The sequence below is a fragment of the Salvelinus namaycush genome, chromosome 29, assembly GCF_016432855.1.
Source record: "Salvelinus namaycush isolate Seneca chromosome 29, SaNama_1.0, whole genome shotgun sequence".
NCBI lineage: Eukaryota > Metazoa > Chordata > Actinopteri > Salmoniformes > Salmonidae > Salvelinus > Salvelinus namaycush.
The window spans coordinates 24,491,867-24,510,446 of NC_052335.1; the positions used below are offsets into that span (position 1 = coordinate 24,491,867).

General features: G+C 42.8%; 1 protein-coding gene across 1 annotated transcript in view; it reads left to right on the forward strand.

Moving 5' to 3' along the window:
• The window catches only part of LOC120024333 (5'-nucleotidase domain-containing protein 1-like), an 84,049-nt gene that overhangs the window by 28,334 nt on the left and 37,135 nt on the right, over positions 1 to 18,580 (forward strand). Inside the window, exon 7 of the mRNA XM_038968553.1 lies at positions 13,644 to 13,818. Coding sequence (XP_038824481.1) covers positions 13,644 to 13,818 — 175 coding nt within the window. The remainder of the gene's footprint in view (positions 1 to 13,643; positions 13,819 to 18,580) is intronic.

Consider the following 18,580-nt stretch of genomic DNA (forward strand, 5'->3'; position numbering starts at 1 on the left):
TATCAACTTCAATTAGGACTACATAAATGCACAGTTTATTTTCATTTCCATAACCTATATCTTCCCTCCCTGTTGATTCTGTAGATGATAAGGAAAATGTTTGTTTGACTTAAGCTCCTTTCCCTTCACTTATGATGCAGCTGTTTGTGAACTTGTGCTGTGCTCTGCCCTAATTTTCATTCTGTTGATTTGTGCATCCTGTCGCCACTCTTTGATGTGAGGAGAGAGTTGGCCTGTCGGACGTGGTTCTCGCCTCACAACAGATGCTGGGCAGTGCTCCAGTCAGGCCCTGCCCCCTCCTGTTACTGTGCCAACGTGTAGGAGCTGTAGTAGCACCCCACATATTCACTTTAAAGCCACGTACACACGCACACATACAGACACACATATGTATGCCACACATACACACACAGATAGTCCAAAGTGTCCTCTTTTCTGTGCACCTCTGCTGCTAAATTTGTAACTCACACGGTTCCATAGTTTCTTGATATGTGTATAGGCTGTGGGCTCCGCCCCTGGTCACTCCCTACACACCCATTGTCACTTCCAGGTTTACGGTGATATAGGAAGTGGCGTGTCAGGATATAGGGGGCCGATGTGGTTTTTAGAAGGGAATGGCTGATGAACCTTGAGGGAGCATGGCAGCACCGGGCGGCTCAATATTGAGTCGTCATGTCGGAGGACCGGGCGAGGAAAAGGGCGGATTGTGAGAAGAAGCGAGGCAGAAAGAAGGGCACGAGGTGCAAACCCGAACCGACTGCAAAATACAAGCTGAGTACTTTCTTGTTGGGGTCAAATACAGGAGAGAGAAATGCACGTTACGGCCCTGAAGGCCTTGAATAGTCGACAGATAGTGAACTTTTCATCCTGATAAAAGTAAGGAGAAAGAACCTGTGTCGTCAGGTGATATGAAGGCTTTCCAAGCCTCACCCCAATGATCAGAAATGCTCGATGACACTGGCCCAGTGTGAGTACGATTCATGGAGAAAGTGGATCCATGCCTTGTGGTATCAGGTTGGGTTCAGTCATTTCGATCAAAGTATCCAGAGGGGGACTTGTGTTGATTTTTTTTTTGTGTGTGCTGCTCAGAGGGAGAGGGCGCTGCACGTTTTGAGACTCGGGGCGAAAGCGGCTTTGCTCTCCGGAGCAGAGCGCCACTGAAAGAGTGATAACTGGGGTGGGGTTGAGTGTTAAGGTGGATCAACTGAAGTTGGGGATCCCCGGTGTCTGTGATGCATGCCGTTTGATGCGAAGCAGACCCGGTGTTGAGTGCGAGACTGAGGAGACACTGTCTGTTCTTTTGAGTTTTGGTGCAGCGTGTTTGCAGAATAAAGTCATGCTAGTTAATTATCCTGTGAGAGCTTTTGTTCCGAACCCATTATGGTGTTTCAGGTGCCAAGTAGTTTGGTCATGTTGCAGCAGTATGTAGGAGGGAGATTCCAAGGTGTGAAAAGTGTGCAGGAGGGCATGGGAGAAAAAAGTGTGTAGTTTCGGTGGAAAAAGTGGAGGGTTTTAATTGTGGAGGTTGGCATTGTTGCTGGGGATAAGACATGTCCTATGCGAGTGATACAGGTTGAAGTTTCCAGGATGAGAGCAGGGCAGAAAGGGTCATATGCTGAGGCAGTGAGGAAAGTAGAGGATGGTGGACAAAGAGTGAGGGAGCCTGAGAGGATCAGGCCAGTACAGAGTGACCCCAACTGTTTGCTTTAGTAAGGTTGGCTTCTTGCTGTTTATTGCAAGGATCATTCATTTGAAACCCACAGATGGAAAGGAAATCTCAGGAGATTGAATTGGTAGTAGCAGCAGCAGAGACATTTTTGGTTATCAGAGATTTTAGTGCAGAAGAACTACAAGGGGTTTTGAGAGAATTTCCAGCCTGCCAGGGATAGTGGTATATAGAATGAGTGTACAAAACAATTTAAGAACACCTTCCTAATATTTAGTTGCACCCCCCCACCCCGTTTGCCCCCAGAACAGCCTCAATTCGTCAGGGCATGGACTCTACAAGGTGTCAAGTGTTCCACAGGAATGCTGGCCCATGTTAACTCCAATGCTTCCCACAGTTGTGTCAAGTTGTCTGGATGTTCTTTGGGTGGTGGACCATTCTTGGTACACACGGGAAACTGTTGAGCATGAAAATCCCAGCATCATTGCAGTTCTTGACACCTGGCATCTACTACCATATCCTGCTCGAAGGCACTTACTTTTTTTGTCTTGCCCATTCACCCTCTAAATTGCACACATACACAATCCATGCCTAAAATGTATTAAGGCTTAAAAATACGTATTTAGCCTGTCTCCTTCCCTTCATCTACACTGATTTTGAAGTGGATTTAACAAGTGACATCAATGACGGATCATAGCTTTCACCTGTATTCACCTGGTAAGTCTGTGTCATGGAAAGAGCAGGTGTCCATAATGGTTTGTACACTCAGTGTGTATATAGGGTTAGAAGGCAGTGAATTTGCAACCCAAGGCTGGCATGCCATCTTAGGGGAATGGTTACATTCAGCAGAGGAGCTGGTCAGAGTGGGAACTCTCATAGAAAGGGACTTGCAGGCCTCCAATACATACGGGTCCCAAGTCAATACGACAGTGAGCAGCAGAAGAACTCCAAACCTCCCTCTTTCCCTCATTTTGGAGGAAGGAAACCTCCAGGGAACATTAGCATCTTTCAGCCTGCCAATGAAGGGACTGCACTCTCCAATCAAATCATGCTGCTGTGTTAGAGGAATTAGTTTCCTATGTGTTCGTTAACCAATTCAATTATAACAAAGCAAACACTCTGTCCGTTTCTAAGAATTTGTAAGGTTCTTATTTGCATAAAATAGACAAAGACCAGCCACCAAATTAATCAATAGCGTTTATTCTCGAGAGCTCCCGTGCATATACACAACAGTTCTTTTTATCCCTTCTCTTAAACTAACGCACGTACATTACACACTATATTTGGATTATCTCCTGAAGTCTCACCACAGTTTATTACCACTTAGCTGACAGTTCCAGTCCCCCCCAGATACGTAAAACCTGGAGGGGCTCTCGCTGTCTTATTTTATCTCCACAGAGTTATAGCTGGGTCGGTTCAAACATAGGTTAACGAGTCTCTTTGCTTTCTTTCGGCACACACATACATTCCTTTCTTCCACAATGGTTATCATTTTTAATTACCCCTTGTCCATGCTACATAACCTATTTCTCATGAACTAACATTATTAATCACTAAAGTAAAAACAGGGTAGAATTCATATAGTTATAGTTAAATGTATACATTGTTTAGTCATTATTCATAAAATTCATAACATGCTGTTACTGTTGAGGTCATTCCATGCCATGCTCTTCTTGATACTGGATGCACATACACCCTTGTACAGGAATCATTGGGGTGGTGGGTGAGAGAGCCCAAAGAGGAGTTGAAACCATGCCATGACTGTTCTTTTGTCTTAGCGAATGGCCAAGCCAACCAAGCCATGTGTCTACAGTTGAAGTCAGAAGTTTACATACACCTTAGCCAAATACATTTTAAGCTCAGTTTTTCACAATTCCTCACATTTAATCCTAGTAAATGTTCCCTGTCTTACGTCAGTTAGGATCACCACTTTATTTTAAGAATGTGAAATGTCAGAACAATTGAAGAGAGACTGATTTTATTTCAGCTTTTATTTCTTTCATCACATTCCCAGTGGGTCAGAAGTTTACATACACTCAATTTGTATATGGTAGCATTGCCTTCAAAGTGTTTAACTTGGGTCAAACGTTTCAGGTAGCCTTCCACGAGCTTCCCACAATAAGTTGGGTGAATTTTGGCCCCTTCTTCCTGATAGAGCTGGTGTAACTGAGTCAGGTTTGTAGGCCTCCTTGCTCGCACACGCTTTTCAGTTCTGCCCACACATTTTCTATAGGATTGACGTCAGGGCTTTGTTGTCCTTAAGCCATGTTGCCACAACTTTGGAAGTATGCTTGGGATCATTGTCCATTTGGAAGACCCATTTGCGACCAAGCTTTAACTTCCTGACTGATGTCTTGAGATGTTGCTTCAATATATCCACATAATTTTCCCACCTCATGATGCCATCTATTTTGTGAAGTGCACCAGTCCCTCCTGCAGCAAAGCAGCCCCACAACATGATGCTGCCACCCCAGTGCTTCACGGTTGGGATGGTGTTCTTCGGCTTGCAAGCCTCCCCCTTTTTCCTCCAAACATAACAATGGTCATTATGGCAAAACAGTTCTATTTTTGTTTCATCAGACCAGAGGACATTTCTCCAAAAAGTATGATCTTTGTCCCCATGTGCAGTTGCAAACGGTATTGTCGTGTCTTTGGCATCATTAAACTGAAGACTGTTTAGTTTATCAAATCAATTCTCTGTAATTATTATTACGTGATTAACTTCTCTAGGGTAGGGGGCAGCATTTTCACGTTTGGATGAAAAGCATACCCAAATTCAACTGCCAGCTACTCATCCCCAGAAGATAAGATATGGATAGAAAACACTCTGACGTTTCTAAAACTGTTTGAATCATGTCTGTGAGTATAACAGAACTTATTTAGCATGCGAAACCGAGGACAAACCATTCAGATTTTTTTGTTTTTGAGGTCACTCTCTTTTCAATGAGGTTTCATTGGGAAACCAGATTTCTAAGCGAATTGCTTGCTGTTCCTACGGCTTCCACTGGATGTCAACAGTCCTGAGAAATTGGTTGAGGTTATTCCTTTGTGTAATGAAGAATACGGCCATATTGAAGTCGAGTTACTCTAGGTGTCCTGTTTGATTGAAGCACATGACCAGAAGGCATGCTACATTTGGTTTTAATCCTGTATTGAACACAGATAATCCCGTCTTCAATTTTAGCGATTATTAACGTTAAAATATACCTAAAGTTGTATTACAATAGTAGTTTGAAATTTTTGGGCAAAGTTTACAGGTAACCTTTGAGATATTTTGTCGTCACTTTTGAGCAAGTTGGAACCTGTGTTTTTCTGGATCAAACGCGCCAAATAAATGGACATTTTGGATATATATCGACAGAATTAATCGAACAAAAGGACCATTTGTGATGTTTATGGGACATATTGGAGTGCCAACAACAGAAGCTCGTCAAAGGTAAGGCATGAATAATATTTTTATTTCTGCTATACTCAGATAATAGCATCGTATGCTTTCGCCGAAAAGCCTATTTGAATTCTGACATGTTGGCTGGATTCACAACCAGTGTAGCTTTAATTTGGTATCTTTCATGTATATTTCATGTGTGATTTAATGAAAGTTTAATGAAAGATTTAATGAAAGTGAAAGTTTGATTTTATAGTAATTTTCATAGTAATTAATTTGAATATGGCGCTCTGCATTTTCTCAGGCTTTTTGCCAAGTGAGACAGTAGCGTCCTGCCTAAACTCAGATTTTTGGATATAAATATGAACTTTACTGAACAAAACATACATGTATTGTGTAACATGAAGTCCTATGAGTGTCATCTGATGAAGATCATCAAAGGTTAGTGATTAATTTTATCTCTATCTCTGCTTTTTGTTACTGCTCTCTTTGGCTGGAAAAATGGCTGTCTTTTTCTGTGACTTGGCTCATACCTAACATAATCGTTTGGTGTGCTTTCGTCGTTTTTGAAATCGGACACTTTTGGCTGGATTTACAACAAGTGTAGCTTTAAAATGGTGTAAAATACTTGTATGTTTGAGGAATTTAAATTATGGGATTTCTGTTGTTTTGAATTTGGCGCCCTGCAGTTTCACTGGCTGTTGACGAGGTGGGACGCTACCGTCCCACATACCCTAGAGAAGTTAACTAATCAGGTAGATGTAATTAACTAGGAAGTCGGGGCACCAAGGAAAATATTCAGATTTCAAAGTTATAATTTTCCTAATATAACTTTCAGATATTTTAATATCTGATCAATTAGTCTTCTAATTAATGAATTATTCTTTACCTCACATTAGTCTCATTCCAAACGTCATAAATTGTTGGTTATCTGCACGAACCCAGTCTTCATTATGAGTCAACCATACATCAATTGTCTCAATCATTTATTTATTAACTAACCAAATCATCACAGAAATGCACACACAAACAAACAAGTAGATATGGTTACAAGGAAATTATAGGGGAATGTGCCCTAGTGGGCTAAACCGGCATGCCGGCTTGTTAGACAAAGGCACTGAGAAGGGCGCGAAAGATAAGACACTACAAAGTTGATAATTATAACAATTGAAATGCTAATCCTTTGCACTTGTCGACTCACTCATTCGGGAATAATTGCAATCAATATATTTATTTACGCTCAGTGTGTCATCGTGATCTCTGTTGGAAAGTTTGTTTCTGTTGGAGAGTTTGTCCGCCCTCTCTCTCTCTGCCGTGGTTGGATTTTTTATTTTTTTTGTTATAGATAGATGTTTCGGCAGTTGTCGGACTTCGCGTTTACGGGTACATAATTCCTAGCTGCAGACTAGTAATTAGTATCAAAGATTTGTTCTTATTCTGTCAGTATCGATAGTCTCAGAGTCTCCAAGCTGTTTAAAGGCACAGTCAACTTAGTGTATGTAATCTTCTGAATTGTGATACAGTGAAATAATCTGTCTGTAAACAATTGTTGGAAAAATTACTTGTGTCATGCACAATGTACATGTCCTAACCGACTTGCCAAAACTATAGTTTGTTAACAAGAAATTTGTAGAGTGGTTGAAAAACGAGTTTTAATGACTCCAACCTAAGTGTATGTAAACTTCCGACTTCAACTGTATGTCATGAGGGATGATCACCTGGCCTTTCCTGTTATTGTTGGGCTAGATTTTCTGTCCATGACTGGCCTCAGTCTTGACATCAAGAACTCATGTTATGGTCTACCAGTAGTCCCAGGACTTTCCTACTTCCCTTTTTACCAGCAGGGGTCAACAGCCGGCAACCCACAGACCACAGTGTCTAGCCATCCCAACACCACTGGGTAGCGTAGCTAAGGCTCTCAAGAGATCGAGAGAAGGAGGCCAATGTCTCCACGTCAACCAGTGAGTAATCTGAAGCCCTAATACAGCAGCTAGTTAGTGGGATGGACACCAGCCCGCAGCTTGACAGTCTTTTGCATGAGTGGCCCACTGTTTGCACAAATTCTGTTGGACGCACTACTGTTGTCTCTCACCGCAACATAACAACTGATGAGGTCCCAATAAATAAGAAGGCCTACCGAGTGTCTTTGCAGAAGCAGGAGTTTATCGACAGACACGTCAAGGACATTTTGAGCGACGGCAAGATCAGACGATCAACATCCCCCTCGGCCTCACCTCTAGTGCATGTGAAGAAAAGGGATGAAGGAACAAGGCCCTGTGTTAATTGTAGAGGCATCAATGTGAAGACCCCTCTTGACGCCATCTCCATGCCTCAAATTCAGGAAATACTGGAGTCCTTACAGTATTCAGAATTTTGAGCAGGTGGGCATGGACCCTGACAGCATCCAGAATACGGCATTTGTTACTCCGGTGGGCTTATTTGAGGTTTTCGTTCTTCCCTTTTGTTTGAAAAATGCTGGAGCATCATTCCATGCTCATCGAAATAGCCCTTGAAGATGTGAAGGGGAAGTGTTTCTTTGTAAACATTGACGACATGCAGTGTTCTCCCGCTCAGAGCAACACCTGGGAGACCTGAGAGCTGTGTTCAGCAGGTTGCACAAAGCCGGGCTCATGGTGAACCTGAAGAAGTGTAGCCTGTTCCAGAGGAGCATTTCTGTCTCTGGGCATGTGGTGTCGACTGTGGGCATCGTGACACAGGCAAAGAAGGTTGAGGCTGTCAAGTTTTTTTCCAACGCTTCAGTCAGTCAAGAATGTGGAGAGATTTCTCAGTATGGCAGGATGGTATCATCGCTTTATCCCTCACTATGCAGACCGCTCTGCTCCTCTCAATGCTCTGAAGAGGTAGGATGTGTCTTGGGCTTGAACATCAGAATGCCAGAGGGCTTTCTAGGACTTGAAGTAAGCCCTAACCAAAGCACCAGTGCTCCTCTCCCCTGACATCTAACTATCCTTCAAAATAAAAGCAGATGCCTGTGACATCGGTCTTGTTGCTGTTTTGACACGAGATTGGCGGTGAGTGAGTTATCACCTATGGATCAAGACTGCTGAACTCTGCTGAGAAGAACTACGGTGTCTCTGAGCAAGAGTGCCTAGCAGGCATTTAGGCAGTGAAAAAGTGTCAGCCTTTCCTTGAAGGTAGGAAGTTCGAGGTCATTACTGACCACTCAGCCCTGGTCTAGGTGTTCAACCATCCAAAGCCCAATTCAAGACTGGTAAAATGGATGATCAGACTACAGGAGTTTTCCTTCAATATCACCTACAGAAAATTACAGTGCAACATTGTCCCGGATGCTCTCTCCTGTGCCCCGGTTGAGATACAGAAGCAATCCACGGTCTGCGTCAGCCAAGCTTCCAGCAGTCACAAATGTCCACTCCCGTGGAGTAGTCTGAAATACCTTCATCCCAACAGTACGACCCCGAGGTGCAGACCATAATGACGGAAGTCCAGGGCGAGATACCAAGACATGGAAGCATCAATTAGGCCATTGAAAATAGGTATCTGTTCCGGGTCGTCCCTGTTGGACAAGGGATGTATAGAAGTTTCAACTGTTTGTGCCACAGGGGATGAGAGAGCAGTTCTTGAGACACTTCCACGACAGTCCACTTGGTGGACAGCTAAAAACCCTACTGAAGGTGCTGGAAGTTACCTACTGGCCAGATGTGAGGAAGGATGTATTAGGAATACACCAAGAGGTGCATTACTTTTCAGAAGAACAAGCCTCAACTGACTAAGCTGTCGGGTCATCTACAGTCTACTACAATCTAGGAGCAGAAGGCAACATCAGTACCTCCTAGTGGTCGTTGACTACTGAAGCAAGTGGGTTGAATTGTTCCTCATGAGAGAGGCGAAGACCCCAAAGATCGTATTCACCAGAAAGGGAACAACAGCCTGTCTCGTACAGAGGAGCTCAGTTCACCTCCCTTCTCAATCAGATTTGCCAGCAATGGAGTGGTGTACAAAAGCTCACTACAGCATGCCATCCACAAACAATTCTGACAGAACATATCAATTGCACGCTGAAGACCATAATCACATCCTTTGCTAAGGACCAGCACAACACTGATCTGGTGTGGATCAGAGCCCACCCACTGTCCAAAGCTGATGCTGGTTTCATGGCCAAACTAGCTCCTAAGTGGAAAGGCCCAGCCAAGATTCAGTGATGTGTATCATGTTCAAAACTTAACTGTATTTCCGCCCCTCTGAGCCTCGTTTGAAGGGGGTGTACAGTATATGTAACCCACACGGTTCTTGATATGTGTATAGGCTTGACACCCATTGTCACTTCCTGGTTTAAGGTGATATAGGACGTGTGTGTGTCAGGATGTAAGGGGGGGGGGGGCATTTTGAGTGCATGTTGGTTGGAGAAAATGTTTGGTGAATAGGAAATGTTTGAACGCCTAGTTTCCCTGATGATATACAGTGCGCTCAGAAAGTATTCATACCCCTTGACTTCTTCCACATTTTGTTGTGTTACAAAGTGGGATTCAAATGGATTTAATTTGTTTTTGTAAACCATCTACACAAAATACTCTGTCAAAGTGGAAGATAAATGTATATTAAAAAAACATCTTGATTAGATAAGTATTCAACCCCCTGAGTCAATACATGTTAGAATCACCTTTGGCAGCGATTACAGCTGTGAGTCTTTCTAGGTAAGTCTCTAAGAGCTTTGCACACCTGGATTGTGAAACATTTGCCCTTTTATTATTTTCAGAATACTTCAAGCTCTGTCAAATTGGTTCTTGATCATTGCGAGACAACCATTTTCAGGTCTTTCCATAGATTTTCAAGCATTTACGTCAGGAACATTGAGTCTTTGGTTAGATTTTTTTCACTAGTTGAATTTTCTATGCAATCTGCTTTATTTGTGAAATACACATCTTCCTTTCATGACATGCGTGCCCTCCCATATTCTTCTATTAGTGGTGTTGGGTTTAGTGACCATTATTAATGTAGGGGAAACACTGAGAGCCCTAAGGGCCCTGGTCAAAAGTAGTGCACTACATAGGTAATATGGTCTCATTTAGGATGCAGGCTGGGTGTCTTACTATAGCAGGGTGACATCCAGAGGGACAACCGGGTCCTTGGCCCTCGGTCCACCCATAGGTTGTCAGGCAGGCCAGGCAGCCACTCTGTTACTCTGGCCAGGCTGTTCTGTTTATCTAGAGATGAAATGAAGTGTTAGAACAACAGTGGAGGCGACAGCAGGGCTGGAGATCACAGCCAGATATTTGTTTTTTTCCTAAAACTACTGATATTTCAAAAAGAGAAACAAAGTTAATCAGTTTTTGCCTAATGTTTAGGTTATGTAACCTTTCATTAGGACACATTATCATGTCACACTGGGGAGTTGGTTGTGAGACTGATGGGTGCTTTTCTGAATCAGTTTGTTTGTCGTCCAATGCTGACCTCTGCTGTTAAAGTGATGCTAGTTTTGAAAATAGCGCTTATGATCCAAAACTGGTCCTGAATTCCAATTCATACAATATGTTTTGAATTTGTAGGTGGTTAAGATCCCGTTCAATCTGTTTAAGAATGTTAGCATGATGGATAACATGATGAATAAAACTTCCAGTACAAATCTGTATTTCAAATTAAAATAACAAAAATGACTTTTGCTTTACTAAATAGATTATTTTCTTTGCAATGCATAGCTTGTCATTGCTGAAATATTCAAGAGATTCTCATCTGGTATCAGTCTCCCCTCTTCTGCTGAGGTGTATGAATAGGGTTGGACTTGTTCTTGGTAAATGCAATGTTGCTTTTGTACCACATGATGGCAGTATGCTCAAATCTTTTACAGCCTCTAGAAAGTCCTGTTTAGTTTGAAAGTAGAGGGTCCTTAGTGGCGGTTGAAATAAGGTTTATTTTCTTTACAGTATGTTGGAGCTGTAACAGATGTCCTTTATCATGTCACCCTTATATACATGTTGCATATGGAAGCACTTGCAACTCCTACATAGTAGGCTACGTAGATGTGAGTCAATGTTTGTGTTTAGCCCTTTGCTAGCTACAGAAGACATTCCCATTGCATACACGGAACGCTATATAGCTATTTATCATTTGCACATGGGCCTCTGGTGTCTGGAGCTTGTGAACTGCCTAGGATCAGATCTAGGATCAGCTTTCTCTCCCCCAATCCTAACCTCAACCATTAGTGGGGGAAATGTCATGGGGCGACTTCGCCCTACTCCCATGCTATGCAGCTAGCTAGCTATTTATCATTTACCCATGCAACTTCTGGTGTCTGTAGCTTATTACCTTTGTTGAGGTAAGGACTCTGGGTTGTTGCCTTGAGAGAAGGAGTGGAAAAGTAGAATAGAAGGGTGAGTGTCTTCTCCTCTCCCTGCTATCTGTAGTGTGTGCACTGTGATGCTCCCTCCCTGAGAGCTCCTCTCCTCCCCTCTCTCTGTGCCAGGATAAACACCTGGCCTGATGAATACACTCCACTCATTTGCACCCGGGATGTTTCCCTATGCCTTCTTTTCTCTTACTCGTCAGAAGTGGCGCTGCTTTTTTTCACATATTGGTCACGTTCTTTTGCTCCAGTGCAAATACAACTCTACAAGTCCTGTTTTTAATAAGTCCTGTTTTAATAAGCTTGCTAATGTGTTATTGTTCATTTTAAATTTGGCCTTTGTCTCCTGTTTATATGACAAGCATATCAATTGCATTCCAGTGAGGGTATGGTACTATGCAATATTTTCCCTGGTTTCCTCTTTAAAAAAAACAAGTAGTAGAAAAGCATGTGTTGCTGCTGCAAATGACTCCCTCCCATTATAATGCATTCATATTGCTTTTGATGCTGCATTTTAGCAGGCTGTTTTCAGTACAGCAGGTTAAGTGGGATATTTTGACTGCCTGTTTTTATAACAGAGATCAGAGGATTGTACCAAATTTAGCCCGGCTGGAGGTGCCTTGGAGCAGCCAGTGGGTCTTTGAAGAACAGGCTGCCCGTACTGCTGTCTGAGTGGGGGTGGGACGTGACCCATTCATCCCTCTAACCTCCTGCTTTTTCCTGTGATATAGCTCAGGGAGTGAGCTGTCCACTCTGTGGTTAATTCTACATAAGTCAGTCTTGTCCTCCAGTCCAGTCAGTGTCACAGGGCACCATCTCATCATCCTGGCCAGACTGAGGATGCATCCCAAATGCCACTCTATTCCCTCATTATCCTCTAATGAAAACCATATACTGGTTGAGAGCCTTCTAACTTCAAACAGACAGTCCACTGGTTTAGAAGGGGAGTTGTGCCTGTCTTCTGACCTGGCCTGCCAGGATGGCACACAGCCGTATTGAATAGTATTCATCCACTTGGTTAGGGCTGTCTGCCAGATGACATTTGTAATACGCCAACTGTACATGGAAAATAGAACGACCAGAAGATCATCCTTGGCTAAGCTTACTGACTCACACGTTAATGAGAAAATAGATGTTCTGTGTCCCATGATTGTCTCTCAAATCCATTACAACTCTTCGTGTATAGGACAAGGCTATACTTCTTTGACAGGAACAGGTTTTTGGAAAGAGAGAGGAGTGTGGTCATCATGGAATTCTTGTAATGAAATTGCTTTGTTCTCCATCCAGGGATAGTTACCCTGTGTGTGTATGTGTGTATATATATATATTTATTTATATTTGGGGGGGTTGAGTTGGGCTGAAGACATATTTGTTTTGCAAATGGAAAATAAAGTACACTACATGACCAGAAGTATGTGGACAACTGCTCGTCGAACATTCCAAAATCATGGGCATTTAATATGGAGTTTGTTCGAGCTTTACCTAGTTTAACTAGCTTTGCCTAGTTAAATAAAGTTATTGTGCTGACGTTGCTTCCAGAGGCAGTTTGGAACTCGGCAGTGAGTGCTGCAATCGATGACAGATGATTTTTACACGCTTCAGCGCTCGGCGGTCCCGTTCTGTGAGCTTGTGTGGCCTACCACTTTGCGGCTGAGCCGTTGTTGCTCCTAGACCTTTCCACTTCACGATAAAAGTATTTACAATTGACCAGGGGACCTCCTAGGAGGGCAGAAATTTGATGAACTGACTTTTTGGAAAGGTGTTATCCTATGACTGTGCCACTTTGAAAGTCACTGAGCTCTTCATTAAGGCCATTCTACTGCCAATGTTTGTCTATCGAGATTACGTGGCTGTGTGCTTGATTGTATACACCTGTCAGCAACGGCTGGGGCTGAAATAGCCTAATCCACAGATTTGATGGGGTGTCCACATACTTTTGTGTATCTACAGGTGCAGCTAGGATCATAATTTTATCAATTTCTCACAGGAGGAAAATAATCCTGTAGCAACAGGAAATGTTAGTTATTCTGTGGACTATAATTAATGGACATTTTTCCAGGGGTTGATACATTTTTAGTTAGGGCAAATCAAGTCTGATATTTTAAAGTGGTAACCTTTTTTAAACCTTGAATAGGCTACACGTTTGCATTTCATGCAACAGCATGATCAAATGAAGATCCTACTTCTGTATTCTACATCTCAAATATTAGCTACTATGCAAGTTATGGGTCTCCTAAGTTTAGTAATGGGTGTTTTGTTTGTCTGCCCCTCAGAGGATGCTGGGTGGTACTTTCCCAGTGTGAAGAGGGACCCTGGTCGTTACCTGCAGCCCTGCTCTGAGTCTGTCAAGACCTGGCTGAGGAGCATGAAGAGTGCAGGGAAGGTCCTCCTGCTCATCACCAGCTCCCACAGCGACTACTGCAGGCTCATCTGTGACCAAATCCTGGGGTGAGTTAGTAGTGCACAATATGTCATTTGGGACGCAGACCATAAAACACACCTGATAGGGGCCAGGCACTAACCATATTGGTTTAGCCCCAGTATGTGAGATGGGAGAGCAGAACCAGTCGGGCTAAAGTCAATATTTATTTTATGGTTTTATGATGAGCCACTAATGCAGGGCTACTTAACTCCAGTCCAGGAGGGTCTAACACTTCTGGTTTTCTTCCTCTCCTTCAAATAAGGGACCGTTTTAGACCTGGGACACCAGGTGAGTGCAATTAACTACCAGGTATAAACACAGGACCAGAGTTGAATAGCCCTGCCCTACTGGCTCATCTCTCCCAACCCACATTGCGTACAGCTCTCACATGCCATTACACCTCATTCCTTCAGTCACCAGAGCATCTGCTGACCAGCTAGCAAGTGTCTTCACTGATATTTTCAAACTCTCCCTGACCCAGTCTGTAATACCTACATGTTTCAAGCAGACCACCATCGTCCCTGTGCCCAAGAATGCCAAGGTAACCTGTCTAAATGATTACCGCCCCGTAGCACTCACATATGTAGCCATGAAATGCTTGAAAGGCTGGTCATGGCTCTCATCAATGCCGTCATCCCAGACACCCTGGACCCACTCCAATTCGCATACCAACCAAACAGATCCACAGATGAGGCAATGTCTATTGCACTCCACACTGCCCTCTCCCACCTGGACTAGAGAAACACCTATGTGAGAATGCTTTTCTTTTGACTATATTTCAGCATTCAACACCATAGTGCCCTCCAAGCTCATCACCCCCTCTCAACACCGTGCACTGTCAGCTCTCATTCCCACTCAGCCCAGCAGAAATATAACAGAAGGCTGAGCCTGACCATTATGTAGTGGTGCTGTTCGTGCTAGCAGACTCTCCATAGACTCATTATTACTAGCCAGCTGCAGCTGTGGACTGACCTAGACCAGGGGACTGGACTGTGTCAGTATCACTGTTCTCTCTCTCTCTCCAGTGTACACTATGTGGTCTAGGGTTATTATTCTAGCCTAAAACCTCTTACACATTCGGTCAGGCAACAAGGGGAAGTCTTGCGGACTGGTGCTGTGGCTGGTCTTGCTGGTGGCAAAGTGTGTTTAATAGAATGCCTTCGTGAAGTGTCTCTGCACATTATCTAAACAGACACAATCACACATCACCAGTATTACTTCACAGTGGAGAACTTGGTCGTGAGATTTAATCCAACCAATGCCATAGCCTAGCTACAGTAACGTTTGATGCTCATCTGGTAAGTAACCAACCACACATCCAGATAATCTATTCTTCTGTCCCACTCTGCTAGTGTAGCTGGCCGTTATGATGGACAGTCAGACTTAGGGGAGAGCGGCTGAAAGTGAACCGTTTGTTCTGGATGCCTGCTAGGTCTTCAGGGACCTCTGTGGCCCAGGCTTTCCCCACAGATAACTGAAGCCAGGAAATTATGCAGGCTGTGTCTTGTCCGTGTGGTGGCTCAGGGATAAGCTTTGCTTTGTTCTGCTGTACGGGTTGGCCTGCATGTGAACCTCCTGTGTGAGGCAACATTTGGCTCCACAAGAAACTCAGATTAGTTCCAGTCTGGAGTCTATAAACAATATGCATTTCAACACCTCTCTAATGCATAGACACTCCCCAGTGAAGAATGCCCCCTCGTGATCTGACTTTGGTTTCTGTTGGGAAGAAATAATGTCACCTCTTTTTAAAGCCCATGCTTCTCTCAGGAACACCACAGAGGCGTGCAGGCTGTGGACCAGGGACAGACAGCTGTCAGAAGTCGCACAACAAGACCAGGGATGCCAGACAGGCCCCTACGTGCCAAGTGTAGCTAGGTGTCTCCTGGCCTCTCCTGCTGTTGGACACAGCAAGATGAAACCATAGCAGTCTACATTACAGCTTCATTTATACACTCACCGGGGAGTTTATTAGTTACAACACCCCATACACTAAATTGAAGATGCCGCTCCATTGGGCACTCAATCACCAACACTGGACAATTGAGGAGCGGAAAAAACGTTGCCTTGTCCGACAAATGCTGTTGCATCATGCTGATGGCAGAGTCAGGATTTGGCGTTAGCAGTCCATGGCACCATCCTGCCTGGTGTCAATGGTACAGGCTAGTGGCGGTGGTGTAATGGTGTGGGGAATGTTTTCCTGTCACACGTTAGATCCCTTGATACCAATTGAGCAACAAAGGTTTCCGACACCTTGTAAAATCAATACCCCGAATAATTATGGCTGTTCTGGAGGCAAAGGGGGGTCTTACCCCGTACTAGATGGGTGTACCCAATAAACTGGACAGTGAGTATGTTTGCTCCGACTAGTATTTTTAGACCTCCCTGTAATACTTTTTGCTGGCTAGAAATGGATGTATCTATAATGTTATGTCAGGAATATATTTGACTAGTTCCTAAGTCTGTAGAATGTGGATTTTCACCAGTGGATGCTCCTCAGAGGAGGATATGGAGGACCATCCTCCTCAGTGAATTTCAGAAAATGTTTAATATTGAAACATTTTAAAAGTTATCCTTTTTAGATAAAACTAAATATATTCACTTTACCAAATAATTAAAACATACTGTTTTGCAATGAAGGCCCAGCAGCACTGTATGGTAGCACAGTGGTGTAGCCAGAGGACAGCTAGCTTGTGTCATCCACTGGGTACATTGTCTTAAATACAAAACCTAGGAGGCTCATGGTTCTTACCCCCCTCCATAGACTTACACAGTAATTATGACAACTTCCGGAGGACGTCCTCCAACCTATCAGAGAATGATTCTAGTACTGAAAGCACTGCAGTGCATAACATGTGGTGAGTAGTTGACTCAAAGAGAAAGACAATAGTAGAACAAATTAATTTCTTCCAAAATTAAGGAGCAGTGAAAGAGAGCTATATTTCATAGTGTGTGTGTGTACACAGTACCAGTCAAAAGTTTGGACACCTACTCATTCAAGAGTTTTTCTTAATTTTTACTATTTTCCACATTGTAGAATAATAGTGAAGACATCAAAACTATGAAATAACACACATGGAAACATGTAGTAACCAAAAAACTGTTAAACAAATCAAAATATATTTGAGATTCTTCAAATAGCCACCCTTTGCCTTGACAGCTTTGCACACACTTGGCATTCTCTCAACCAGCGTCACCTGGAATGCTTGTCCCACATATGCTGAGCACTTGTCAGCTGCTTTTCCTTCACTCCCCGCCCGACTCATCCCAAACCATCTCAATTTGGTTGAGGTCGGGGGATTGTGGAGGCCAGGTCATCTGATGCAGCATTCAATCACTCTCCTTCGTAAAATCGCCCTTACATAGCCTGTAGGTGTGTTAGGTTATTTTCCTGTTGAAAAACAAATGATAGTCCCACTAAGCCAAAACCAGATGGGATGGCGTATCGCTGCATAATGCTGCGGTAACCATGCTGGTTTAGTGTGCCTTGAATTCTAAATAAATCACAGATCACATCATTATTTGTGATGCAATTTCTGAGGCTGGTAACTCTAATGAACTTATCCTCTGTAGCAGAGGTAACTCTGGGTCTTCCATTCCTGTGGTAGTCCTCATGAGAGCCAGTTTCATCACAGCACTTGATGGTTTTTGCGACTGCACTTAAACTTTCAAGGTTCTTGAAATGTTCCTTATTGACTGACCTACATGTCTTAAATTAATGATTGGCTGTCATTTCTATTTGCTTATTTGAGCTGTTCTTGCCATAATATGGACTTGGTCTTTTACCAAATAGGGCTGTCTGTCACAACACAACTGATTGGCTCAAACGCATTGAGGAAAGAAATTCCACAAATTAACTTTGAAGGCACACCTGTTAATTGAAATGCATTCCAGGTGACTACCTCATTAAGCTGGTTGAGAGAATGACAAGAGTGTGCAAAGCTGTCATCAAGGCAAAGGGTGGCTGTTTGAAGAATCTCAAATATGAAATATATTTTGATTTAACACTTTTGTGGTTACTACATGATTCCATAGGTGTTATTTCATAGTTTTAATGTCTTTACTATTATTCTTCAACGTAGAAAATAGTAAAAATAAAGAAAAACCTTTGAATGATTAGGTGTTCTAAAACTTTTGTGTACAGTACATGTCAAAAGTTTGTACACACCTACTCATTCAAGGGTTTTTCTGTATTTTTACTATTTTCTACATTGTTGAAAATTATTTTTCAATCTTCAACATAAAAATGTTTTGAAACTTGTTACAAATGATGGAGTCACGCATGATTCACCGGACAATATTTTGAAAGAGGAAGTAAAGTTCTTTAAGAATATGTTTTCATTTCAGTCTCCTCCATCTCCACTAACTGAAGCTAATTGTATGGATTTTTTCCCTATTAATAATGAAACATTTACATCTACAGAAAGACTCATGTGAAGGCCAAATTACAGAGGAGGAACTTGATGCAATTAAAGCCTTTAAGTCTGGGGGAACTCCAGGGCTGGATGTCATACCAGTGAAAGTATACCAAACTTTTTTTATATACTCAGAGGACCATTATTAGCATGTTTTAAACACTCCTTTATAAACAGTAGATTATCGGAAACGCAACAAGGTCTGATTTCATTATTACTGAAACAGGATCCAAAGTGGTATATATAAAGATCCAGTCCATTTAAAAAAAACTGGAGGCCTCTTACACTTCAGTGTTGTGATGCAAATTTCTAGCTAAATGTTTGGCGCATAGAATTGAAAAGGTATTGTCAGATATTATTCATCCTAATCAGACAG